General features: G+C 51.9%; 2 protein-coding genes across 4 annotated transcripts in view; one reads left to right on the plus strand and one right to left on the minus strand.

The window, feature by feature from the left end:
• LOC119099772 (serine/arginine repetitive matrix protein 1) lies at positions 1-18,677 on the plus strand. Of its 3 annotated transcripts, XM_037222834.1 has the most exons (11): positions 1-66; positions 3,608-3,810; positions 4,151-4,297; positions 4,801-4,860; positions 5,120-5,286; positions 7,090-7,221; positions 7,758-8,001; positions 14,494-14,573; positions 14,779-14,876; positions 17,732-17,807; positions 18,385-18,677. In XM_037222834.1, the coding sequence occupies exons 2-11, from the start codon at positions 3,665-3,667 to the stop codon at positions 18,432-18,434; spliced, it is 1,200 nt and encodes a 399-aa protein (XP_037078729.1). In that variant the 5' UTR covers positions 1-66; positions 3,608-3,664; the 3' UTR covers positions 18,435-18,677. The 3 variants fall into 3 exon arrangements, with proteins under 3 accessions (XP_037078729.1, XP_037078730.1, XP_037078728.1); XM_037222835.1 differs by lacking the exon at positions 1-66 and having other exon boundaries at positions 3,020-3,810; positions 7,758-7,893; XM_037222833.1 differs by lacking the exon at positions 1-66 and having other exon boundaries at positions 3,025-3,810.
• The window catches only part of LOC119100332 (proteasomal ubiquitin receptor ADRM1), a 9,338-nt gene continuing 1,271 nt past the window's right edge, over positions 18,666-26,732 (minus strand). Inside the window, exons 2-9 of the mRNA XM_037223434.1 lie at positions 25,493-25,684; positions 24,035-24,151; positions 23,348-23,480; positions 22,570-22,672; positions 21,113-21,136; positions 19,753-19,798; positions 19,393-19,692; positions 18,666-18,932 (exon numbers count right to left, since the gene is read on the minus strand). Coding sequence (XP_037079329.1) covers positions 18,762-18,932; positions 19,393-19,692; positions 19,753-19,798; positions 21,113-21,136; positions 22,570-22,672; positions 23,348-23,480; positions 24,035-24,151; positions 25,493-25,684 — 1,086 coding nt within the window. The 3' untranslated portion in view covers positions 18,666-18,761. The remainder of the gene's footprint in view (positions 18,933-19,392; positions 19,693-19,752; positions 19,799-21,112; positions 21,137-22,569; positions 22,673-23,347; positions 23,481-24,034; positions 24,152-25,492; positions 25,685-26,732) is intronic.

Consider the following 26,732-nt stretch of genomic DNA (forward strand, 5'->3'; position numbering starts at 1 on the left):
AGAAGTTGCGGTGTTGGCTGCTGACAGAGGATAGCCGTTTGGGGGCTGGCCGAGGGCGCGCCGTGGGTCAGTTTCTCGCTTTTTTTGATTATCCCATGATTATATGCTTTTTTCGCCTCATGTCGGGCATATCAAAGCTTGTACCGTCTGCTCTTGTCGTTTCCTGGGTCATATATTGCGGGTTACCGCGGTTTGCCGTGCTGGTCAAGTCTAGTATTTGTATGCAGGCTTTCGGGGCCAGAATGTCCTGCCTGTTTCTATCTAGAAGAACTGTGTCTGCTGTGATCTCTCCAAACTTAAATGGATTTCATGCCACAGGAGCAGAAAGTGGCATGTGAAGGGGGGTAGATAACCCCTATGAACCATGCATGTTCATATGGGTTCAATAAATGGGACATATCGTGCTTTGTAGTTAATGATTGTGTAGGTATAGGACTGGCACAAGGGGTGACCTGGATTTTTTCATATAAGAATTAAGTGCATCAATATGGAGCATGTTGGTAAAAATAGAACTTTGTCTGGTCTCTTAGTCTGGCAATGCTAGGTGGCTCCCTGACAATGGGTCGTGCATCTCAGGTTAGTAAAAGCTTAATGATTTGATTGAAATGTGATCAAGATTAAAATGATAACTGTGAATGAGAAGTGAAATTTAATGGCAGGAAATGTAATTTATGGCAAAATAGGGCAATGAGATCATCTTATCTTGTACACATAGTTATGCTAATGTCAGTAAACAGCAGGCTTAAACACTGACAGTACTATATCAGCGCACACATGCTGGTGGTTGATTGGCCAACAAAGTGACTAAATGTGATATCCTTATTTGGTAGGAATATAATGAAAAATAATAACTTTAAATCTATTTGCTTCTTTATTAGCTATGTTGAGTTGCTTTTGTCCTATTATGTTACATTATGTTATTTGCATCACCAATTTAATTCAATTCCCAGTGATACTCTGATATTGCATTGGGCTATATTACTGTTGTAAAGTGTTGATTTTATTTTCCAATGAACTCAAATAATTTGGAAGATGCAACCTTAACATACACATTTCCATTCTCTTTATTCTTGATTCTGAGGTGCGTGTGGCGACCAGTACTTTCACCAGCTGAACAGCTCAAATTGTTAACAAAATTTTGATGCCATCCTTTTTAATATTGTGGGGAGAACAGCATTGTCTGTCTGTATAAAGATCAAGAGTACTGCTCCTCCATTTCATAAGCATCATTGGTACATAGTATTTGAGATTGGCTTCATAGCAAACAGTTCATTTATTCTGTTCATCACAATGCATGTTTGTCAATGCATCACAGTGCATGCATGTATGGTCATGTACATACAGGTAAAATCCTTAAGTATGACAAAGTGTGACTGATTTTGTCAATTGTATGGTCTTTATGAGAATAGCATACTTCTGAGTGATTTATCATCATTTTCAAATATCTTTATGACTAAACTTGCAGCAGCAAAAAGATAGAAGTCCAAGAGCAAGCTCATTAATGCTTAAGAGCGCATGTCGTGAGAACAAATCCCAGGATTCCAGGTAGCTCTACTATCATATGACACAATGACAGTAAAAAGCTTGTTTCAATGCTATTATGAGAACTGGGGCTTCTTATGAACCACTCATATTACTGGGTCTAGGGTGGTTTAACTTTTGAGGCTGCAACATGGGTTTTGAGACATTGCTTTCCAGGTGTTGACAACGCCATGGTGTTAAACTCTATAGAATGTGATTCCCTCTGCTATTAAGGGTACAATGACCATGGGGATGACCCTGCTTCCCAAACTGGTGTGCTTGATCAAAAGTCACAGACATTGCAGTGAGTATGTACTCTGTGCATGATATGCAGTTAATGCATATGCAATATCTTTTTTCATTGAAATGTCCAGCCAAGATCAGATAAGCTTTAAGCATGTCTGTCATGTCTAGGTGGCTTTGCATAGTTATGTGAGCAAAGCTGATGTATTCAGTAGCAGTTCCACTGGTTTTAGGGGGGTAAGGTGAGATTGCCTGTGGACATGAAATATTCAAAGCTATAATGTTGTCTTAGAATCTGCCAAATGCTCTTTAGCTCTGCTTTTGATCACAGCCAGTACATGTCTTGTGCCATCCAGGCAATACCACCACATTCATGCATATATTTATATAATTTTGTTGTGTGCCTCTAGTATGTGATGGGCTGTGATGCCCTCAATAGAAGTATTCCATGAGCCTCAAGGCCACTTTAGCATTCTTAATTTTCAAGGGATGGTTTTTAAGCAGCTAACAAGTGTTAATGCTGGCATTTCTGAGCTAATTGCTTCACTAACCTCAATGTGAATAGGTGGCATTGCTATCTCGGTTTGTGAAGAGACATCTTTTGAAGTGTGCTTTATCTTATCATGGCAGCAAGGAATGTGCAGCGCAGTCCAGCTCTGCCAGCTGAATCAAAAGGCTGCCTGTGCTCCTGCTGAGGTGTTGTCAACAGCATCAAAGCACAGGTGGTGGCGACTAGAAGGCTGTGGCTGAAGTCGCAAACCTTCGCGCAGCAGGACAGCATCAGACGCATCGAACCACCTGATCGCCACTGCGCCAAGAACCATTCGTACCAACGGAGAAAAGCTACGGAAGGTACCAGCGAATATCCAGCCTCCATGTCACTCGACCTTCCTGGCGCGCGTGGTGACAAGTGGGTAGTGCACATCATGGGAAGAAGCCCTACGAAGCCCAACTAGGTCCGGCAGCAACTCAAGACCACGTACGCCGACAATGTTCTCCGAGCCACACGGACGACATCTCGTCGCTAGCGCGGGATGCTACTGACCTCGGACGGCGTCTCGTCACTAGCGCGGGATGCTACTGACTGTGGACGGCATCCCGTCACTAGCGCGGGTGCGACTGACCTCGGATTGGCATCTCGTCACTGACACGGGATGCTATTCTGCTGCTCCTGGCGTAGAGCAGTAGCTGTCCCAGGCATAGAGCAGCAGCTGTCCCTGGCGTAGAGCAGTAGCTGTCCCTCCTGTGGAAAGCCGGACGGCAGCAAGCACATTCGCGTCGAGTGCCCGGTGTGCACTAGCGCTCGGGGCTGATTTCGATGTCCGCTGTCCCGCTGCCACCCAGCATTTTCAGCAAGTCGGTCGTGATTGCGGCGATGAAAGTTACGGACTTTCCCTGGACGAGTGTGGTGCACGGACTCACCGGGCGTCCCGTTGCGACAGCGGAACCCCAAGTGGTCAGCAACTCCTCTAGGGTTCGCGGCGTTGGTCTTGAAGAGAGCAGTGCGTAGTATGCCCGTTTGCATCACGCCCTTTCAGGCTGCCGAAGGATCGGACACTCTGAAACCGTCCGGTGTTACCAGCACATTTGTGTTGGGGTGTGTTACACTGAAAACATTTCTAAGTCACAAAGACTGGCATACACAGCTCTGCACGCGCATACGTTCTGCATGCGCAGCAGAAAGACAGCTTCCGCGACCCGTAACATACGGTTCTGCCTGTCGCTGTCGGATGTCCGCCACCCTGCACCCTGTCATTGTGTTTTGTGTTGCCCCAAAAAGCCGTTTTTACTACAGACCTCAAGTCATTGGACCTGTGATATCATGTGCGTGTTCCGGTTATAGTTTTCAGTAACCTAAAACGAAGCTTCAAGTACCGAGCAGTCGCCAGCCACAAGCCAGATGGTCGGCCGCCGCATGTCGCCGCCCGGCCGTGATATGAGGCCCATACCCCCGGCCAGAGGGGAGCACTATCCGCCAGCGTATCCGGATCGTGAACGCATGAAGAGAGACTTTCGCAAGCCGTCTCCTGACATGCACCGCAGAAGGTGGGGCTCAGCGGGTGTCCGCCTCCCCCCGCGTGGACGGCCGTGCACCGAGGTGCGCAAGGCTCAACATGGCCCAGTAGCTCAAAATGCCGAGCAAGGCAACACTCAGAATTTCCCGCGACGTGCACGTAAGGCGCCATACCGTCTCATTTGAGGATGGCCGGTAGTAGTGCTCAGACATTGTCATGGCTTGCACGTAGCCATGGTAGGAAGATGACTCGTTTGGTTGACCGTCCAGAAGCGAGCGACATGCGGCGAGGGTTGTGCTCTTTCACCACTGATAACAGAGCTGTGAAGGCGTCGTGACTGACACTGATCGGCACTTTTGCGGTGTTCGCAGTCGGTCGGTAAGCCCGCCGCCCAAGAAGCGCCACCCGCCGTCGCCGGGGTACCGCGGCGGAGGCAGCCCGCCCATGCGGCGGCGCCGCTCCTTCACGCCGCCGCCGCCGATGCGCAGGTCGCGCTCCCGCTCTCCCCGCAAACAGAGGTATCGCGCACTGGCACCGCGATGTGCGGCGATTCGTTTGGCATGTCTGCACGGCTGCTCCATTTGTGCTCGAAATTGTGATCAAGACAGCTGTTGTGAGTTGGACAGCTGGCATGTTATGTTTGCAACGTCACACATCCAGAACGACTTGCATATTAGCACTTCCGTATTTCGTTGTTCAGCTGGAGGCGTCATTGACGCCATGACCTTAAGCGTGGCCAGAATGCTAGTGCACATTATGTACCGCGCGGCTGAGATGCTGTCGCCGCTGGGCCACACAGGTCATTGTTTGAAGTCAAGATTTTGCTGAAATCATGCATTATATTTAGAGCATGATTTGTAAAAAAAAATCTCCAGTTCAAATCAGGAGTACACGCGACACTGTTCTGCGCAACAGCTAAAAAAGAGGGCGGATCGGATCATGTTATGTGATGCCAGGAATATGGCATTCGACCTTGTAGTGCACATAGCACAGTATGCCACGGGACGTTTTGTTGTTCCAGAGCCAGCAGTCCCCGTGGGTCCCATCGCGTGGCAAGTGATGCGCGCAGAAGCTTGGACGGGTGAGTTGAAAGCTGTGTCGTCCATGCAGACGGTTCACGGGCTGAAGATCGCCTGCATGTCACAAAACGTGATATCTAATGAGGCCCCTACCTGGATACATAGTGAGGCTTCTTTGTTGACATCGAGCGCTTGGCTTAAGCAACTAGCCCAGATTTAAACGTCAACAACTCGTGTATCTCCGGACTGGCGTATCACACAGCCGTGATAGATGTATGTGTGTACTTTGCGTGTTTAACAATGCTTAAATGTTGTCAACAGCCATCCGGATGATTTCTTTGGTCCATGGGGTACTCGGATTGCTGTTCACGACTTAAAGAAGATAACAGTGGATATCAAGCGGAACTTGCCAAAAGGCAAAAGGAGCAGTTCTCCTATAATAAGAAGGATTATCAATGCGGACGACATTGTTCTATACCGCAGAACGGGTGAGTACTCTGGACGTGTCACCTGCTGTTTGAATAGGTGAAATCTCTTTATCTTGGGACACCAATAGCTTTGTTTTGTAAGATGTCGGTATGTTTGTGAAAATTTACGCAGTTTATGTTCAATCATAGTATTTTGTCAGCTTATAAGCATTACTCTGGTTTGGAACTCGTACATACTCTGTACTAGACCAGATAAAAGAGGATGCGCATCATGTTGGCAACTGTGATCACTGGCGGTTCAAGAATGATGTTAGGAGAAGTAAGAAGAAGAAGTAAAGCACAGCAATGGCTTTTCCTTCCTTCCTTCCTTCCTTCCTTCCTTCCTTCCTTCTCCTTCCTTCCTTCCTTCCTTCCTTCCTTCCTTCCTTCCTTCCTTCCTTCCTTCCTCCTTCCTTCTTCCTTCCTCCTTCCGTTCCTCCTTCCTTCCTTCCGTCCTTCCTTCCTTACCTTTCCTTCCTTGCCTTCCTTCCTTCCTTCCTTCCTTCCTGTCCTTCCTTCCTTCCGTGCCGTCAATCTTCTTCCTTCCTCTTCCTTCCTTCCTTCCTCCTTCCTTCCTTCCTTCCTATCCTTCCTTCCTTCCGTCCTTCCGTTCCTTCCTTTTCCTTCCTTGCCTTCCTTCCTTCCTTCCTTCCTTCCTTCCTTCCTTCCTTCCTTCCTTCCTTCCTTCCTTCCTTCCTTTCCTTCCTGCCTTCCTTCCTTCCTCCTTCCTTCCTCCTTGCCTTCCTTCCTTCCTTGCCTTTCCTTCCTTCCGTCCTTCCTTTCCTCCTTCCTTCCTTCCTTCCTTCCTTCCTTCCTTCCTCTTCCTTCTCCTTCCTTCCTCCTTCCTTCCTTCCTCCTTCCTTCCTCTTCCGCCTTCCCTTCCTTCCTTCCTTCCTCCTTCCTTCTTCCTTCCTTCCTTCCTTCCTCTTCCTTCCTTCCTTCCTTCCTTCCCCTTCCTTTCCTCCTTCCTTCCTTTCCTTCCTCCTTCCTTCCTTCCTTCCTTCCTCCTTCTCCTTGTCCTTCCTTCCTCCTCCTTCCTTCCTTCCTTCCTTTCCTTTCCTTCCTTCCTTCCCCCTTCCCCTTCCTTCTTCCTTCCTTTCCTTCCTTCCTTCCTCCTTCCTCCTTCCTTTCCTTCCTTTTCCTTCCTTCCTCCTTCCTTCCTTTCCGTCCTTCCTTCCTTCCTTCCTTCTGCCTTCCCCTTCCTTCCTTTTCCTTCCTTCCTTCCTTTCCTTCCTTCCTTCCTCCTTCCTTCCTCCGTCCTTTCCTTCCTTCCTTCCTTCCTTCCTTCCTTCCTATCCTTCCTTCTCCTTCCTTCCTTCCTTCCTTCCTTCCTTCCTTCCTTCCTTCCCTTCCTTCCTTCCTTCCTTCCTTCCTTCCTTCCTTCCTTCCTTCCTTCCTTCCTTTCCTTCCTTCCTTCCTTCCTTCCTTCCTTCCTTCTTCCTTCCTTCCTTCCTTCCTTCCTTCCTTTTTCCTTCCTTCCTTCCTTCCTTCCTTCCTTTCTTCCTTCCTTCCTTCCTTCCTTCCTTCCTTCCTTCCTTCCTTCCTTCCTTCCTTCCTTCCTTCCTTCCTTCCTCCTTTCTTTTTCTTTCTTTTTCTTTTTCTTTTCTTTCTTTCTTTTCTTTTCCGTCTTTCTTTCTTTCTCTTTCCTTCCCTCCTTCCTTTCTTCCTTCCTTTTTTCCTTTCTTCTCTCCTTTATTTTCTCCTTCTTTCCCTTTTTCTTTCCTTTTTTCCTCCTACCTGCCTGCCTTCCCGTCTTCCTATCCTATCCTTTCTAGCAGGTTGGACAGTACCGAACACCGTCTGACGAAGCGCCCTGACGGCCAGGTGAGGGCTCGCGTCCGCTGCTGGACCGGCCGGAACTGCGCAGCGCCATCAACCGGCGCTTCGATGACGCTGCTCCTGGGCCGAATGAGCCGCGCGTGGTGGCCATTATCCGGGAGCCGGGCCAGGCGACAGGTGAGCACCGCGCCCCGGCATTTAGCGACAGGTTAGGGAAGCTAGCGGGTGAGCGGAGGAGCTGGCATTTTTGTTCGTTGACTGGCCGGCAGTATGTCCGGATGAGCCTGTGATGAGGTTGGAGCTGTTTTGTACTTGGCAACTGAAGTCAATGGTTACGTATTTGGAAGTTCCTGGCGTATGTCAGAGGTCCCTTATTCGGTGTATAACGTGACCGAAAGTTTTGGAAGTGGGGCTCGTCTTACGCCACTTCATGGTATTATGTGCATGGGCTGTAGGCTGCAGGTGTCAGAGAGCTGACCAATATAGCCCCCTTGGCCAGGATTTGGATCAAAATTGTGCCGTGCAAAAGGAAGTACAATGCACTTCCATGCACTTCAGTCGGAGCTACCGCGGCCAGTGGCGTCAACACGCATGAGTTGGTTTAGCATTTTTTTCACGCTGGGAGGGTTCGGTTCGTTTCGGATGCATGTGCGTGTCGCCTCGTTGTGACTTCAATGAAGAGTGCTCTGATACGTGGTGTTGCCCTTTTGCAGGCGACCGCCGGGAGGGGAGTTCCTTTGATCGTCCATCACGATCCCGTGAGCGTGGTTTTGAACCACCGATGGACAACCAACCCGCCGCCCCTGTGGGCGACCGGATTGAAAGAGACCGGTCCGAGCGCACCCAGCGGCAAGTAGAGAAACTAGAGCAAATGGAGGTGGCCATTGACAGGAAATTGGAACAGATTCAGCGCTACGAGAGAAAGTATGAGGAGACCATGCGAGATGAGAAGTATGGGTGAGTGGTTAACTACGACATACCGTCGAAGAGACCATCTTCCGCATTATGATTGGTGATCCGACTCAGAGCTAGCATGAAGAAGGTGGAAAACATGTAGACGGCTTGAAGCTCCTTCCAAGTATGTTGGATGTTTCCCCGCGACCTGTTTCTGCTGTTGTGCGAGAACAACCATCACGGTACCCAACCCGGAATCGTGGAGCAGAGGAGGATGACACAGAATTATTTTAATCCTTCGTTCCTGAGGAGTCGCGTAAGACCTGCAAACTTCATGTTCCAAGGATGTTTGGCAGTGAAGGTGGCTTGTCGCTGGCACCGGCACTGGGTTTCTCCGAGACAACTTGGAAACAACTTGCGGGGTTTTCGGGCGACAGTCCAGAAAGCTATTGTTCTCTGTTAATGGGAATGTCGCCTAGATGATATTGGTCCCATCCATCCGGGCAAAGCCAATCGTTACTTGATGTTCAGCAGTCCGGAACACCCTGACGGAAGTCGTTGATAGTCAGGAGGACCTACGCATATCCGCAATGTACGGGACCTCCCTCTTCTGGGCAGCTTAAAAATGCACCGTTAAGGGATGGTGTGAAAGAAGGAATCGCGTTGCGTACGGGACTCCAGTCGTATAGTTCGCAAGTCACAAGATCAGGCCTCGCGTTTTGGATTATGCAGTCTGCTCTTCAGCCAGCGCGGGATATCAACAGCGCTCGCCTGTGTTTTACGTGCGTGGAGCGGCATACCAAGGAAGCACAAGTTCTGCGTTGCCTTTCGTTGCGAGCCTGCTACCGTCAAAGACCGCAGGAACCCCCAGATAAAGTGGCGGCGTAGAACCACGGCCCACGGACGCTTGCAACAATGGCTGTTGACGGAACTCCGAGTTCAGGTGATGGTAGTGTTTCAAGATCGATTGGATGTGAAATTCAGGTATCACGGCCTGTTTAACAGTAACATGGTGCGTGAAGTGCAGTGTCAACTTGATAAGAAATGTTTTCATCTCATTGTGAGTACAAGCGCAGGTGGTGCGTCCCGGGTGCAGCTGAGCGGAATACCGTTAGATTGGAACAGTTTTAGGTTGGACCGCAAACTTGCAACCCGTGCCACGCTGCTGCTTCTTTGAAAGGTGCGATATCGATGTCAAGAAGTTCAAGAAAAGGCACGCCTCTGAAAAGGAACGTAATGCAAGCACGTATCTGAAGTGAGCGTAATTGAGGACATTTAGTCTTGTCGACAGATGTCACATACAAAGATTTTTGGGGACCAACTCTGGAACAGAGCGCAGCGCGGTTATCTGATTACAACGCGAAGGTGACACTTTGAAGCCCGCAGAATTGGTGCGTCGAACGACATCCCATCCGTCGAACGACAAGAGGTTTCAATATTATCGGCACTTGTATTCAGCTGTAATACCGGCCTTAATTGGGATCCAGCGCACTTTGAGGCGCATGGTGTTCGTGGCTTGTGCAGATCCGCGTGTCGCTAACTGAGCTATTTTAAACTCGATCCCATGCGTGCTTTGTCACGTCAGAACATTCCTGTTTCTTGGACGGCGTAGTTCTTCGTCACCCGAAGGACGAACTTGGCGAAGCAAAAGCACATCGAAGACGGGCCACATGTTCTGTCTTGCCCCGGGACGCCCGGGCTCCTACGAGCATGCTGGTCGCGTGCTCCGGACGGGACGCGTGCACTACCGGCACCCTACAGGGGTGCCGGTAGTGTAATGGTTAAGGCGTCTGCGTTAACCACTGCACGTCTGGGAAACCAGAGGTACGGGGTTCGATTCCCCGCGGTGCCCGCCCTTCCTGCCAGGGTGAAAGGCAGGTGACGCCATATAGCCTCAGCAGCTGAGCGCGTCGTTAGGCCCCAATGACCGGACGGGACCTCCCGACCTCCCGACCTCCCCCCCGAGGGAAAGGACGCGACCCTTTCCCGACCTCCTCGAGACATGCGTGCAGCAGCGCGACTGCGTGGCCGGCGTCGGGCGTGGCCAGTCACCCAGAGAATGACTGAAATGCGGCGGTGTTGACGCCGTTCAGACGCTTCGACTGCGGCGTGGCTCTCGGCTCGCTTTCGTGGTGGACCGACGCGAGGTGCGGTCAGCTCGCTGTGGTGGACCGTGACCTCCTGGAGGCGTGCCGAGGTGATGCCGCTATAATCTGTCGATGCCAACAATCAAGCTTCCAAGCCCTACAAGGTGTGCGATTGAAGTGCTCAAGGGCAGTTAAATTGTCTAAGTGCTGTCCAACGGAAGGTAATGGATCTTCCTCAAAACTGAACTCACCAATCCTTACACAAACCGCTTTGTCGGCGTTGTGAACGTCCAAGTGTTGTCGCATCGTCAGCCGCGCGTGTGGACTGCCTGTCCGGCACAGGCTATGCGCACCGCCTGTGGCGGTCGAAACATCCAGCTACCGCGAGATCATGGGACTCTGAAGTACATCCAGCCACCACTGCTAAGTGCTGGTGGAAAGAACATTTTTAAAAGTGAATGCGGAAAGCTTCATTCGTCAACTGGCCACCAGATGAAGGTGGTGGTCATCGTATCATTGTTCGCTTCGTCACCGTCAATCTCGTCAACGTGGATATTGTTGGGACAGGTATGCACCGTGCCCAGATACAATAAGGTAACAAGAGACCTGCTGTGTGCGAGAACTTGAAGTAAGTTAGTGCTTTTGAATTTGAATAAGTTGAATTGGGCGTAATAAGGATTGACCGTTATCACTGACGATAAGGAAAAGTGGTGCCCTCTCCAAAAAGAGTTTCATTTGGGCTGTGTATGTTCGTGGCCTCAGCGCTTCAACAAAAATCATTGCTAGAACAAAGGCCCTAATACGCCCGTACCCATACGAAAGGCCGCTCATTGGCCGCATGCCACCGTCGGATCGGGGCGGTAAAGTGAGCTGTTGGCTGGCTGGTGTCTCCTGGCGCTGGTGCTGGGCGTCCCTGCCCAACTGGTCAGCTGGCGAAGTCGTGTCGCGGCGCTCCGACGCTGGGACGAGCGATGTGGCCGAGCACTGCGTCATTCCATGAGCACCGTAGCTTTCATCAGCGTCTACACGGCACGCGTCGGTCGCGGAATGGTGACGCGCGACCAAGCGTCAAGGTGATCGTGGAACCAACCTTATTCACCTTGACCACTGTGGAAGGACACCAGTCAAGGCTTCATCTCGGTATCGGCCCGTGCAAGGTGGGTCCGCGAGATTCCTCGGACTTGAGACCAGACTGGAGACCGGACTGGAGCCTCGGCGACGCAGCGAGACCTGAGTGACACTGGTTTATGCGACTCCATGACCACCGCCAGTAACGCAACTCCGAGAGCCTGCCGGCAAGTCAAATGGAACAACGTACGCGACTGTGCGTCAGGCACATCTGCGACCTGACATCAGGCTGTCGTGACAGGACGCCGCTAGCAGTCCCTCTCAAGACACTGGACTGAACGGTTGTCGATGCGCACCTGCTGATCTTTCCCGTTCGTGGCGGATGACAGTGTATGTTAATCCATGCCGTCCACTCCAGCGAGGTTAATGACCTCAGTGTCACGCGTTGATACATGACCCAGCAAATGCGTTGGGGTGCGCTTTAGGCGGAGGCCCGATGAGGGATCCCTGGAGAGATCGGTCTTCTGAGTCAGTGGTCATGGCTGCTCAGGCAGGAGTAGCACCGCTCAACGCGCGCCCACGTGAGGACCAACAGAAGACTTCCCACCGATCCCCGGGATCAAGAGCTGCTGCGCTTGCACCTCGAAGTCTCCGTCATCGGCTGACATGTCAAGTGGGCTTCCGCACGGGATTTTCAGCTCTATGCACAAGACTGACGCTCGCGCCCACTGAGGCCCGTGTCCGCCGAGGCCCGCGCCCACCAAGGCCCGCGCCCACCGGGGCCGATGCCCACCGAGGCCCGCGCCCACCGAGGCCCGCGCCCACCGAGGCCCGCGCCCACCGAGGCCCGTACCTACCAAGGACCGCGCCCACCGAGGCCCGCGCCCGCCGAGGCCCGCGTCCTCCGAAGCCCGCGCGCGGCAAGGCTCGAGCCCACTGGGGCCCGCGCCCATCGAGGTCCGCACCCGCCGAAGCCAGTGAAAGGGCTGGCCTGTCGAGCCACGCTTCTCACATACGAATGGCGTAGATCTGGGCCAACTGCTACAACGCGCAGCCGAAGAGCATGGTGTTGGCGTCGGCGCGGCCGTTAATTATCGGTCGCGAGCCTGCCAGATGGGCATTTTCGTTCATTGTCGATGGAACCTCCATGGACGCGTTTGGCGTGATGTATTCTGAGTGGTTTTCACACTACCTTTTAAAGACTATTGAAGATGTTCAGATGCATGCCGTGAGTGTGATTCGCTCATCAAAATGATTAAAAGGAATGTTCCATATTTAAGGGTATGGAAGCAAGCGTCTAACATTACGACATAAGTTCACTTCAGCTATGGGTATAATTTTAAGTGGGAAGGACTGCCCTAGACAGCACAATTTCTTCATTCTTTAAATAAGCTCATCACGCCATTGCTTGATTGCGTCACGGAACGTTTGTATGACGTTGAGGTGCTGCGAATTAGCGGTGCGAAATGGCCGTCCTATCACTCACTTGTGCATCAATCGTCCGAGAGGTGTCCGTGGCAGTGTTGTAAGTGGAGCTGTAGCGACGCTGAACTCGTATCGTTGAGCTTGTGTTTTGGCCATTTATCATGTTGTTCTTGCGTATGTATCCGTGAGGTCAAGTTGTTTACTTGCGTCCACTTACTCGGCTATAACGCGTTTCCTAAGATATTGGAGTACAGGCCTTATTCCTATTAAGAACCAGTAAGGATGCCCAACTCTTCGTATTACTTGGCACTCAATGTATTTGTCACCACTTAGCATTTGACGTCCTCCGTATTGCCCGATCGTGACGTCTGTCCCTCTTATCTTCTGTCTTGTTTTGTTGTGCACCCCGTCCGCGCCCCGCTCGCCCGGGGCAGGCCGCGTGCGTCAGCCACAAGCGTGCCGAGAGCCCCGTGGGAAGGGGACCCCGACCGGATATCCGGCGCGCATGCGCGGGGTAAAACTCGGCGGTTGGGTCCGGAAACGCGTGCAAGTCTGCCCCACCGTTAACCATTTTCCTCCATCCATTTGAATGACCATTTCTGGTCGAAATGGCTCTAATCCAAACAACCCGAAGCCAGATTCGATTCTGAAAGTCCTTACGCGGGCTAACGGTCGGCGTTCGGCCCATCAGGCGCCTGTAGTTTTGCCCCACCGTTTTTCGCCCTCCTTTATCCCATCGCCCTGGAGTGATACGTTCTGGTCGAAAGGGTTCTAACCCAACCAGTCAATGAACCAACCGTGAGTGAGACTCGCACGGCCCACATAGCATTGGTTGTGAGTCAGTTGGCGACCGCTATGCCTGAAAATCGTGCTCACGAACATCAGATATGAACAGCTGGTAGCCTATGTTATTGTTGGCCTTGAGCGATGCATGGCCAATGGGTGGCAAGATTTGAATGACGTTTCTTGGTATTATACACGCATGAGTGACCTTAAAGTGTAGTCTGCACGAAATAGTTTGCGCATATTTGCTGCGTGATGCCCAGGAACTAGAGGGGTTTAGGTCTTGCAGCAAGTGCTTCACATTTGTGTGGGGTTTTGAACTAATAAGGCATTTTAAAGGTTATCGGTGCATTTCACAGTCTTGCTGTTCTTAAGACCAAATCCCGTCTAGTTTCTGAGCTTCACATCCGGGAAGATGTGCAAATTATTTTGGCGAGACTATTTCAAGGTCACCCAGGCACCCATGACGCCTTAATAACGTCATTCAAATCCTGTTATTTCATTGGCCATGCGGCGATCAACGCCAAGAAAAATACAATTGTTGAGTCGTTCTTATCTGGCGTTCGCGAGCACGATTTGCGGATAAAACGACCGCCAATGGGCTTTCCATCAATATTGTGCAGGGAACGATGACGTAATCGAATAGTGACGTATGGAGGAGTATATTTACTAAGCGGAGCAATTGTGCTATCAAGAGCAGTCTTTTCCACTTAAAAGTATACAAAAAGTTATAGGTGAGCTTATTGTATCGTATGTGATGCTTACTTTAACAGCTTCAAGCGTGGAACATCCCTCTCAAGAAAAAACGTACATTTTGTCAACCTCTCTATGTGCACCACATACTGATGGCCACTGTCAGCAATTGAAACTGCAGCGCCTATTCTCGCGACATTGTAAGCATTGACCATGCATTCCTGATTTCCTCGCACCCTTCCCACCTGTCATTGACTGCATAGTAAAACACATGTATGTCTGTGTTCAGCACATCCGCTAATGCAGCGCGGCTTAAATAGCGCAATTTCCAAGCTTCCTTCCCAAATTTCACCGCTGTTGCTGGTATGCTGCCGGGGGCCTGGGCCAGGGCGCTGCGCTCCAGGGCTACCGGCGGACGGGTGTGAAGGCCGGAGCGGGGCGCGCAGTCCCCGTGCGGCCCGTCGGCGCCCTGTGCTGAGCTCATGTCGCTGATTCGCAGGGAGCCCTCCGGCAAAGATGACCGCAAACTGGTGGACCGCAGCGTTAGGGACCGGCTGGGCCCCAAGCGCCCGAGAGACGGTAATGCTGCGCCGCACTGGTGGCGTACCAGGGAGCCCGCCCTGAACTAACTGGTCGCAATTATGCCTTGAAACTGCTCTTCAACAGCATTGACGAAATACTGTACTATTGCCTTTTGCCCTTTCCCGGTAAGCCACGGTTTCTGCCTTGTGTAGCAGATCATCCAAGGGATGCCGGAGCGCTCACCTTTGCGTCTATTGACCAGATTACGTCGAGGACCACCGGCTGCCAGACTTCTCCCAGCGTCCCAACAAGCCGCCGATCTGGGGCGAGGATCCGCCGATGAGGAGGGATTACTACTCGGTCAGTACCACGCATGGCCAGTGCCGCCGTCCCTTGCTGCATTCCTCTGACCCACGCAAGCGGCCAGGGGTTGTTTTGAATAGTATGCAGATGCGTGTTATGTATCTTGGAGATCATCGAAACACCTAAAACAAATGCAGTGTGTTCATTTGTGCGGGAGAATGGATTCTTGCGAGAGATCTGCATATATCATGTTTCACCTTTCTGGGAATGTTTGTTATAAGGCAGGGGCAGTGACGTAGCCAAACAAGGAGCATGTGGTACTTCGCCCCCCCCCCCCCCCCCCCACTCCCTTGTGGGGACGGGCACCCCCTGGGAACGAAAGCCCACTACTATTCACAGATAGAGACGGTCGCCGGGCTTAATTAAAACTGGCCCGCGGACACGGAATAGTGTGCCAAGCCTAGGTACACCAGAACGCAAAATGAAGGCCCCTGTAACGACGAATAGGAAGCCTTCGGGTGAAATGGCCTCAAATTACCCGTTTTGGTCCCCTCACGAGCGAAATCCTGGCTTTGCCACATGGTATAGGACTGGCTAGAAGGCTTCCGACGTAATTTATATCTGGAATAAGGGTAGATTTGTACTTTCCATGGGAAGCCTCCCAGCCAAGGATGTGCAGCCTTGTGTGGTGCATTTGTGATATAAGAAATATTGTAGGGCAAGAAGGAAACGGCTTGCTCAAAAGCACCGTGTGAATTTGAGCCATTCACTAGATCTGTATACCCATTTAGTGTAATATCTTTCAATCCGGTGCGTTGAAAATGTTGGGACCACACAAGATATGCTTGCCTTGCAAGTGCAGCGAACTCACGCGTGCTGTTATTAACCTGAGCGAGTATTGACGCCATATTGACTGTTTTGGGAGACTCGTATTTCGGGGGTCACTTGCGTCCGAATGGCTGGCTGGTGGTCTTATTAAGAAACTCCGACCCGTAAAGAGGGCTTCTGGGTGTCATTTAGGGGCCTCACGCGCCGATTAGGGACGCCCTGGATGGTGACGGCCTCTATGCTTGTCAGAGGCCGCCAGCGCTGAGCAGTCGGTCCGGGTTTTGGTGGCCCATGTCCAAAGCACGGACAGGACCCAGTCCCCTATTGCTATTGAAGGCCTGTTGCATTGGTCAGGGCTCGTCAATTAGGGAGCCCCTATGTCGGTCAGGGGCTCAACGTCTGACAGGGCAGGGGCCCAGTCTATCGGTAAAGGAGCTTGGGCGCATCTGCGGAATAGGGACGAGGACAGGTTCCTGGATGTCAGAGGATCACTTGCGTTGGGCGGGGCCGTCCGACGACGAATGGAGCTTTGAGAGATGGCGATGAGAGGGTGAGGCGTGAGACAGTGAAGTCAGTCAGTCAGAGACCGAACGGGGTGCCATCCGCTCAGTTTCAGCCATGACGCGTTAGGTCGACCTGGGGTCCCTGTGCCAGTTATTGGACCACCGACGCTGGAAGGGGTCAGTGTGCGTCATTTAGGGCTCCCGTCGATTCGGACGAACTGCCACGGCCAGCCTGCGCCAGGTAGGGGACCGATGTGCGATATATCCTGAGGCCCCCGGGAGTGACCAGGGGGCCCGGCCACGTCGCCAGAATCTCAGCCGGTGAGTATCCCAGTCTGAAGCGGAGGACCTTTTAGCCCCTGGTCGGAAAGGACACTGTGCTCGCTAGCCTTCTACAAACTAGACCCCTTGTTGGGGAAGATGAAGTGTTGTGGAAGTAAGTGATGAAGTGTAAAACGTGAAGTGTTTAGTAACGTAAATCGGACGGGGAGATAAACTTGCATTCGCAAGGACAGTACGTTTTTGGTGAGGACGACCATCCTTTCGCAGGATCGACTAGTAAAACGATAAATGGCTTTAAGCACGCTCGCTCGCGGTCTGTAGGAGCAGAAACATTGGTATCCGGCTTTTTCAGTTTTCACACGGGCATGGACAGCCGCTGACTCTTAGTCGCGGGTCGACGCTGGGCGGCGCTGGGAAGCTGCACCGCCAGACGTTCGTGGATGTGTTAGGATTGTGAGCGCGCATGCTCCTTACTTTTTCACTGATATTGGGACTGATTTGAATTATAAATGGTCAGAAGAAAGGATGAAGATCACTGCATCGACGTATGTTCACCCTATGGGGCGAATGGGTCATCGTCTATGTGAAACCCCGAAAAGCTTGGTATCGCCCCTGATGGTCAATCATTGTGAAATTAATGGCGCCGGCGGCTTATTCAAGCTTGTCATTTCCGGCGTGGTCTCTTCACTTGGTTTTTTATTTGTGGCTTGTTTTTGTTAAAGAAGGCAACGAATAAAAATAAGACGAAGAGAATTGGTCCGCTCGAGATCAAGTTGAGGAAACCTGGTGATTTCACTGTGTTGGGGGAGGCTTTTCACCAGCAGGGGTTCTCTGTCAGCCCACTGCACTGTTCTTGCCGAGATTGGCGGCGCCCCGGTCATGTATAGTCATTACGGCACAGTTTTAGACGGAAAGAAAACACGCCGGAACAATATATCGAGTTGAATTGGTCTTGGGATCACAATTTCCCGCTAGTTCCAGGAAATTTGAATGGCAACCCGCGATGGCGAAAAAGAGTAGCTTCGCTTCATTCACTTATTTTGAGTGGTGACGCCCTAAGCTTGAAGGAAGTTTAGTACGTTTGCAGTATTGTACGTTTGAGGAATTGATGATGTAGTCTGGTCGCTTAAGCTCATGCGGCCAGTTACAGCGGCTACGGAAGGTGGCCTCCTCAGAACCCAGTGATTGCGTGGGCTGCTGATACCCGCGGCCGGTGGCCGTGTGAGCTGTCGATATCTCTGCCTACTAACTGTGTGGGATGTCGATGCTGGACGTGAACCCGGCGTGCCCTGCTGGCAGCACGAGAACCGGGACAACGGCTACCGCGGCCGCGGCCGTGGCACCTTCAGACCCAGAGGACGCGCCAGGGGACGAGGTAAGATCCACACTGCGCCTCTGGACGGCGCGCTTGCTCTATGGTTGTTGGTTCCATTCGACTTTATCTTGCGTTCCGTTTGGCCCGCAAACGCCCATAGGTATGTCGCCGCATGACATACTATGGTACGGCATGCTGTGCTTGCCTCGCGGGGAAGGATGCCATGCCCATCGGCCTGACCACCGAAATCCGCAGCAGAACTCGTCTCGCAGTGGAATTTCGTTGGATGATGTGCGAGGCCGGCATGTGGGCACGGTGGGCGCCAAATAACCACTGCGGTCGGCGCGTCCGAAAACAAATGTGCGTGCACGGATGTTCAAACACGACCGTTGTATGGTGTTATGACCGATTGGTACGAGACGTCCCGATGGAGAGACGTGTCCGGCCACCGCCGGGTGTCGTTTGGTCCCAGCTGGGACCACTCGATGTCTGCCGTGCGGCAGTTATTGTCACCGCCATGATGTGTATAACCAAGCAAAGCGCGGCAAGTCTGTTCCCACGCCGAAAGCATTGTGCACGTTGACGCCCTCTTGGTGGTGACCCCGGCCAGATCACTGACCGTGCCGCTGTCGGCCAGGTCACATGTCGCCGATGTCTTGGCAACACGACAAGTACGAGGCGTACTGAAGCCGGCCAGCCGGGCGACGCGGGGCCGCCGGCTCCTGCGGGGAAGACCGTCGATTGCCTCGGGCGCGCCAGACGGCTTCTATGATGTGACATGTCGTTTAGTGTACGTCGCAGTTCGTTCGCGTGAAATTCAAGCGCACGGCGACCCGTGTGCCTGCGTTATTTTCTCGACACCAGCCAGTCACCAGACATCAGGCTAACGCCATTGCCTCTCTCGATAATACATCCATCTAACCGCCTGAACCGTTTATTTTCCGATCCTCTGCGTAGGTACGGTGCATTCTCGGATACAGTAGGGCCGCGCCGGGGCCGGCGGAGGGCGGCGCCTCACTCGGTGGCCATGTCGTCGTCCTTCTTGCCCTGCTCCTGCAGGGCGCGCACGAAGGCGCCCAGGTCACCGGCGGCGGCCGCCGACACAGCCGCGTCGCCCAGGTCGAACTGGCCGATCACTGGTGCCAGCTGGCCGGACTGCAGCGCCGAGGAGAACAGCGACAGCGCCTGCCGCCAGGCGGGGCGCCGCGTCACCGTCAGCCGACGACCGGTGGCGACCCGCCCCACACGGGACCGGGTCACCGCACAATCACATCCACACCCGCATGCACCGGGGCGCCAGCGACGCGACGCGCCGGGGTGCTACGCCGCCGCGGCCAGCGGCCTCACGGCTTCCATCCACCTACAGCCGTTTGGAGAAATCAGCCTTGGACGTCCAACAGCGTTAGATGTGTCAAGCCTGGGAGCGACTTTTACGCTAATTATGTGCGTGCCGTCCGTGCTATCATGCGTATTACCGTCATTATGTGCACGACTAACATCGGAGGACGCGGTAACTCTGGTTTCTGAGTGTTCACCTATCGGTGTAAAAACGGGACCCACAACTGCGGATTTGGATTCATGTGCGGCATCTGGGGCGGGCTGCGCGTGTGTTGATAGGACCGGCGCCCCGTCGGGCGAGCATTACCTGCTGGAACTGGGGACTCTGCAGGGTACCGCGCAGGTTTTGGGCGGGCGGCAGCTGCTCGTTGTTGCCGATCGACGGCAGGAACTGCTGCAGCCTCTCCAGGAAGGCGGGGTTGGACAGCACCGGCTGCAGCGCCTCGGCCGTCATGGCCGACGACAGGTCCACCTCGCCGCCGGCGCCGGCTTCGGCTGGCTGGGGCACGTTCATGTTGGACAGGATGCTCTGCAGGTCGCTGAGCTGGACGGCCGGTCCGGCAGCAGCAGCGGCAGCAGCGGCGGCGGCGGCGGCGGCGGGCGCGGGCGACTCGGCGGCCGGGGCGGGCGCCGGCGCGCTGGCGGGCGTCGCCGAGGGTGTCGTCGTCGCCGTCTCCGCGGCACCGCTGGAGGCCTGGGCCGCCGCGCGGCTCCTACGGCACGACCGGGTGGGCGCAGTGAGAAACCCGAACGCAACGCCGGGCCCGGGGAAAGACGGCTGGAACGTGCAGCCCCTCCACAGAACCCTGCTCACTGCATAACATTTGGTGGCTTAGCTGCAAATGGAAACTTGACAACGCGCAACAGGCAAAAGGAGGCGAACGAAAAGATGCCTCATCCTTTCCTTCCTAATTATGCCGATAGCCTTCTATTCAGCACAACACACGTCTCGGCCCAAAATAGGTCTGCTTATTAGCATTGCAGCCAGTAGGCCGACGTAGGCCGACGACGCGATATCAGACAGAATCCTGGCGACTGTTGGGTTGTTTATCAACGTATGTCGCCGCTAAGGCCACTATTCTTGCCACGTCTCGGCACGATGGGAGTTGATGTGCACGGCGCCCGGGGGCCGCCCTGCCGATTAATTTCTCCCAAAGCTGATGGCCCGCTTATATGTATGCATAACACGATCGACACCAGTGCAAAACTGGCATCAATCTGTATAGTCATCGCCGAAGGTATCTGACGTTCACTTAACGCCATTCCCCATGTGGAGGCATCAGCACCCGTATCAAGACACGCGCAGCTGCCGCCGCATGGCTTCACTGCCGTCCCATCTGAATGATCCGCACTGGGTGTCGCCGCTCGCTTACGAAACTCAGTGAAGGGGAAGTGCACTAGACCAGCGATCGTATGCCCCTCGCTCGTGTAAGTCGGTGAAGGGAGAGGCGCACCCCATCAGGGGGTCGTGTAGCTATCGCCGGAGCTGTGACCCGCCAGGTGGCTCGGCCTCCGCTTACGCACAGTACAGTACAGAGGGAGAGTCTACACATGGACCAGCGCATTCTCAACGGCTATGTTTTTCATCGTTGGGACAATGCTCTTTTATTTAAACTGGCTTACGTGCCTTTAAAATGTAAAAAAGCTGGGATTCGTGATGACGTTATTGAGACACGCCAGAGTGGCGCTACATGAAAAGACGGCACGGCGCTATATGGAAAATGTCTACCTTCACTTTCGTTAGGTTCGGTTCAGGTTTAGTTCAGTTCAACCCGGTCTGGTTCGGTTCGAACTGGATCGAACCAGACTGGATCGGAATGCATCGGGGCAGAGCGATTAAACTGGATTGGGGCGTGTCGCAGTTGGTTCGGGTCGGGTCATGCTGTCACCACCGGACCCGGCCACTCGCTGCCAATCACCGCGCGAGGCAGCCCTCAGGCGCGGCGAGCATAGTGACCACGCCAGCGGCATGCATCGATAAACAACCCAAAAATAAATACGGCGAAAAGTAGTGTAAAAGAACGAACCTTGTTGACGCACCCCTACGGTTACTGAAAACAAACAACAATGATTTGAAAGTGATGCTCCGAGGAGCCCCACAGTACACATCCTCACATCCTCAGTTCACGGGTTGTACACACGGTACAATGTCACTGTGGTCAACACAACACAAGCTATAGAACAGAAAAAGGAAACAACGCAAGAGTCCTCTGTGGCGCAGACGCCTACTAGCATGACAGCAACAATCTTCAACGAGAATTTACTAGGAATGTTCGCTTTTAAAGGGAGGTGTCATCTTTTACGTCAAGTACTAAGTCGCAAGTGGGCCTGCAGACCAACAGCATCAGCTGCACACAACCAATACCGAATTTGTTCTGATAAGTTACAGTATCTGCCCGAACGAGCGACAGTTGCAGAGTTCTAAACCGTTCAGTGTCTAACTTGTTCATCATCCTGCCGATCAAATCACCGTACAACCAAAGCTGTCAGACTTTCGGGCATGTCAAGAACTTATGCCGACCGAAATGCCATATTTTAGTCATTATGATCCTTCGAATTTACAGCAAAATAAGGTATGGGCGCCTAAATTATAATCTTTTTCGTTACAGCGCCGACGCTTCACGACGTTTCGCGGCAGGGTCTGTTCGGCCTTCCAAACAGGAGTTCTGCGATCCGCTTCCCGCCAGCGAGCTGATCGTGACGGGGTATGGTCAGAACGGGATGGTGCTGGTCAACCATTTGACCGCTTTTTAGACTAAATGTGATGAAAATTGGCTGCTTATCTGACGTTTTGGGTGAGCCACGTTCACTTCCTACTATGATGTGAGGACTTTGATAGCCAGTCCCATGCATTTCTTGAACGAGTTTCGCAGATGCCCTTCGATGGTTGCAGTGGCCTTTGAACAACGGATTACGAAGATGGGATGCGACGCGTCTTTCAAAACGTGCAGCTCTGTTCCAAAAGGTGTACATTCCGCAGGCAGTAAGAATCATTTAGACTGCAGATGGGACGAGTCACACAGCAGACTGACAAGGTTAAATCAGGTGTGAAATTGCCGAAAAGTAGCTTTCAAACGCCTAGTAAAAATGCTTTGCTAAAACTGGTTTGCTGGCTTAACTGGAGGTCAGACTAATCCATCTACTATCCAGCTTGTCTGCAATGATAGCTTAGCATAGTCCGATGCAGCCTGTCGCGATCGCAAGCCTTTAACTAGCATCCAGTAACCCGATTGCGTTAACATGGTCTCGAACCACACACAGCTGCCACATACAGTATTGTAACTCACCTGTCAGGACATGAGGACCTGGTCAACAAGCAGTACTACTAGCAAACCGAACCGCCAAATGAGTGATCAGCAAAAAACAGAAAGAACTCGTTTAGAAGAAAAGCAGAAAAACCATCTACTACGATGTTGTCAGATGCTGAGCGACGGACCGTCATCGTGCAAGAGATAGCGGCCGGCCGGGTGGCTGCCTCACTGACCCGAGCAAGCCGGACAGGCTGCCGCCCACGCTGCCGCCGCTCAGCAGGCTGATCAGCTGCTGGTGGCTCATGCCGCTCAGCAGATTCTGCAGGTCCGTCTCGCCTGAAACTGTCAGCACAATCGGCGGGCGTCCGGCAGCAGGCCCGCGCGGTCCTGGACGGCCGGCGCGGCCCGCATGGTCCGGCGTGCACCCGGACGGCCGGCGCGGCCCGCATGGTCCAGCGCGCACCCGGACGGCCGGCGCGGCCCGCATGGTCCGGCGCACCCGGACGGCCGGCGCGGCCCGCATGGTCCGGCGTGCACCCGGACGGCCGGCGCGGCCCGCATGGTCCGGCGTGCACCCGGGCGGCCGGCGCGGCCCGCATGGTCCGGCGTGCACCCGGACGGCCGGCGCCCGCTCGGGTGGAGTCGAGCCGGAGACAACATTCAGGGTGGCCGTGGAGTGGCACCACTCGCGGGTGGACTCAGGACGTAACATTTTTTTTTTCGTAGCATGTACTCTGAACCTAAAGCCGCCTACTTGAAGCGCTCGAAAAATGATTTGCTTTCACTAAGAAGTGCGATTCGCCAGACCACGGTAAATTACCAAGGGCATAAAATCCCAACTTGACTCATGTGGCAGATCGCCTAACGTAAGAACATCTACTTCTCCTCAACTTGTCTAGCCTTACAAGAGCCCTATCATACTGCACGTTGATGACGACTCATCACCAACGAGACTGAAACCTCCGAAGCTGGAGATATTTGTCCACATGAAACGAAGCTCTCTAGGCCCACCGAGATTAGACAGATCCGAAGGCAGGGCGGCTGGGGTGGACACGTTGGACCGCGAGCTGCCCGGCGTCGGCGGGTTGTTCAGACTCTCGTTGACCTTGGTGCAGTACTCTTCATCTTTGTCCGTTTTGGGTTCCTGCACACAGACAGAGGGGGAGTGAATCCCTGTCAGCGTCCAAATGACAACGGAGAGCTAGCATACTTGAGGCACCCATTGACTGGTTTGAAGCTTCATAAAACACCATGGACCAATTCAACTTCATATCTTACTGTCTGCTAGGAAAAATCATACAACGTGTGCAAACCCCAGCGCCTTATTGTGTTTACCAACGCCTAATTGTGTTATACTGTCTTGTAATTGGCCCCCATTTGATGGCTTAACTAATCATCACCCCAGTCGTTCGGGACTTGACACTCGTGGCCCTGTGGATGCCAACTTCCCAATGAACCCACCTGCCCAGCCTACCCTCAACACTTGCCCAACCTCCTGTACCCACGTACCTCTGGGTCAGTGTCATTAGAAAATAAGCTTTCCTTTATACCTTCCCATCACGGCGTGCCACTACGGGCCATTTTAAATGCCTGAGTGCGTCGGCTACAAATGCAAACGCTGATATGAACGCTCTGGCACTGTGTCCAGCCTGACCAATTCACGAGTTTCGATATTCAGACAGTCAGACAAAGATGTACCTGCATCCAGAAAAAGAACTTTCTTGATGACGACTTGAACTTCAAAATGTACACTCTTCCCGTCGTGCACTGGGGAACCTTCTTGTATTCAATATCATCCGGGAAAATAATGAGATCCTGCAAGCATCAGTTATTGGAATCAACCATGCAACAGCAGAGTGTACCGCAGAACCAAGACCATAGATCACCACGATAACATGCACAATGGACGCTCAAAAGTTTCTGAGAATGTCCCTAGTAACCGACATAAATCACAAGAATGCTCAACACCAAAAAAATCAGCTAGCTAGCCACACTTACATTGAGGCATGATTTAAACGCCAGTTGTGACACCAACCACGATCAAATGCATTGTAACAACTTCACACACAATAGCAGCCACTGGGCTGAATTGGTTTGTAAAAGTAAACGCTGTATTAGTGATATGCGACACCACATAGCTGAGAGACGAACGGTTTCTAATGAGTTTCTGGGGCCTGTCGTGGCCGTCTTCATACGCTGTTTGTAGATCGAGCCGCTCCTCACTGACCAGCTGGCAGCAACCCACCCACAACTGTAATCCGCCCTATCTGAACCCCCTGCCCCACTTGAAGTCTTCAGTCAAAACCGAGCCTCTGTGACGCCTGACTCTCGTCGCCGGGTTCAGACAGAGAATGGCTTCACCATTTTCTGCGGAGCTGGAGCTCCTGGTGGGGAGGCAATGACAGCACGACCACTTCACTCCCAGCACACATGTAAGTATATATTATCAGACACACTCTAGATGAACAGGGCCTGTTTGTTCCCTGAAGACTAACAAGGGGGGTGTCAAAGGGAAACATATACCAACCAGCGTCCGCGGAAGTCAGTTCGCGGACTTGGCCAACCTTTGAATCGCCCCTTCGGCGGCTCAGTGACCCAGCCTGTTGGGGCATAGCATCACTATGTGCCAATGGAGTGGTCCTCTGTCCACCAGGTACCCACCTCAGGTGGCAAAGCATCACTATGTGCCCACAGAGCAGTTCTCTGTTGTCTGGGGACCCAGCCTGAGGGGGCATATCATCCCTATGTGCCAATGGAGCAGTCCTCCATCCACCAGGCAGAACAATTCGGCAGACAGGTCTGCTAAATGCATTAGTGTTAAGATGCGAGCACTGACAGGAGGCCAATAGTCAAGAACTGCCTTTGAGGATGCACAAAAACAGAGCTCCAGCTGTGTGTGGTGTGTATGCTGTGTATTACCAAATGGCATCTAACCCAAAGGCCATCACAATGCAACACCAAAGATTTGAGAGAAAGTCATGACCTTGGGAGCTGTGGAAGTTTAACTGGCGTGTCGGAAACCCCACCTCCTGCTTGCTTTACAAAAGCTAGCATAAAGCAACCTTGCTAGTATGTCTGCCAAATACATTCAATAACGGCAAGCTCAGCCAGTGACCACAATCACCACACAGCTCCACTCAGATAGGACATACTTACATCCTCCACCACTCCAGATTTCCTGTCCTTCCAGCAGAAGTGCATCAGGCCATCCTCAGACTGATAGACATACACAGACCCTTTCCTGGTGTCTGGTGTGACCCTCTTATCTGAGATAGTCATCTTCCCAGCTCTGAACTCCACTAAATTTTTGCTGCTTGCCCTTGCAGGTGTGCCAAATAATGCAGACATCTGGAAATAAAAAGACATGTCATCTTCAAAATGACTGAGTGTACTTCTTTGCCCTGATGCACTTAAATGCACTTTATAAATATTCACATACCCAAACATAAATAAACACACACACACATATGTATATATATATATATATATATATATATATATATATATATATATATATATACGTATATATATATATACACACACATATATATATATATATATACATATATATATATACATATATATATATATATATATATATATATATATATATATATATATATATATATATATATATGCATATTAGCACCTCACCTCAGGCCAGTTAAATAACAGCACTGCTTCTGACATTTCACCTTTCCTTACAATGTTCCATTAGGCAGGCCTTGCTTCTGCCTCATATACATTGGCAGTACACCATCTCTATCCAGATACTTAACTGTACACTGATGACAATGCACCTCATCATGATGTTTTCTGGTGATTCAGGATGGTAACTCATGACATGACAAAACAAAACAACAAAGAAACATCTCAGTCAGGAACAAGCAGTGTTCCCATTACCCACATGCTAGTTTTGTCATTACCACTATAATAATGTTCCATCCAGCCTTATTTGCTCATCACATGATGGAGCTGTTCCCTGACATGGATGCCTTTAAATACCATGAACACACTCTGTCCATGACAGGCCCTTAACTTCTTACATCTTACACAATTATCTTATTATCTTAATTATCTTACACTAGTACCCAGAAAGAGTTCAAACATGAAAATATAAATGTATATACTATATCATTCAATATGTTATTCTTCAGGAGAAATAATTGCTTGCTTTGGCATGTGCTATCATAAAATTAGCACCCCCCCCCCCCATCAAATGACTTCCCATTAATTATTATTGAAAACATTTGTGTGGAAGACTGAATTTTAACTGTTGAGACTAGCATTGCATGATAAAGAATGAATGTAAAAGATCAAGCACACAATTCACTACCAAAAAGTAATGCTGAATGGGGTTGGCTTACACAATCTTTTCAGGTCTCTGTTCTGACCA

The sequence above is a fragment of the Pollicipes pollicipes genome, unplaced genomic scaffold (genome assembly GCF_011947565.3).
Source record: "Pollicipes pollicipes isolate AB1234 unplaced genomic scaffold, Ppol_2.1 Scaffold_4881;HRSCAF=5763_pilon_pilon_pilon, whole genome shotgun sequence".
Classification (NCBI taxonomy): domain Eukaryota; kingdom Metazoa; phylum Arthropoda; class Thecostraca; order Pollicipedomorpha; family Pollicipedidae; genus Pollicipes; species Pollicipes pollicipes.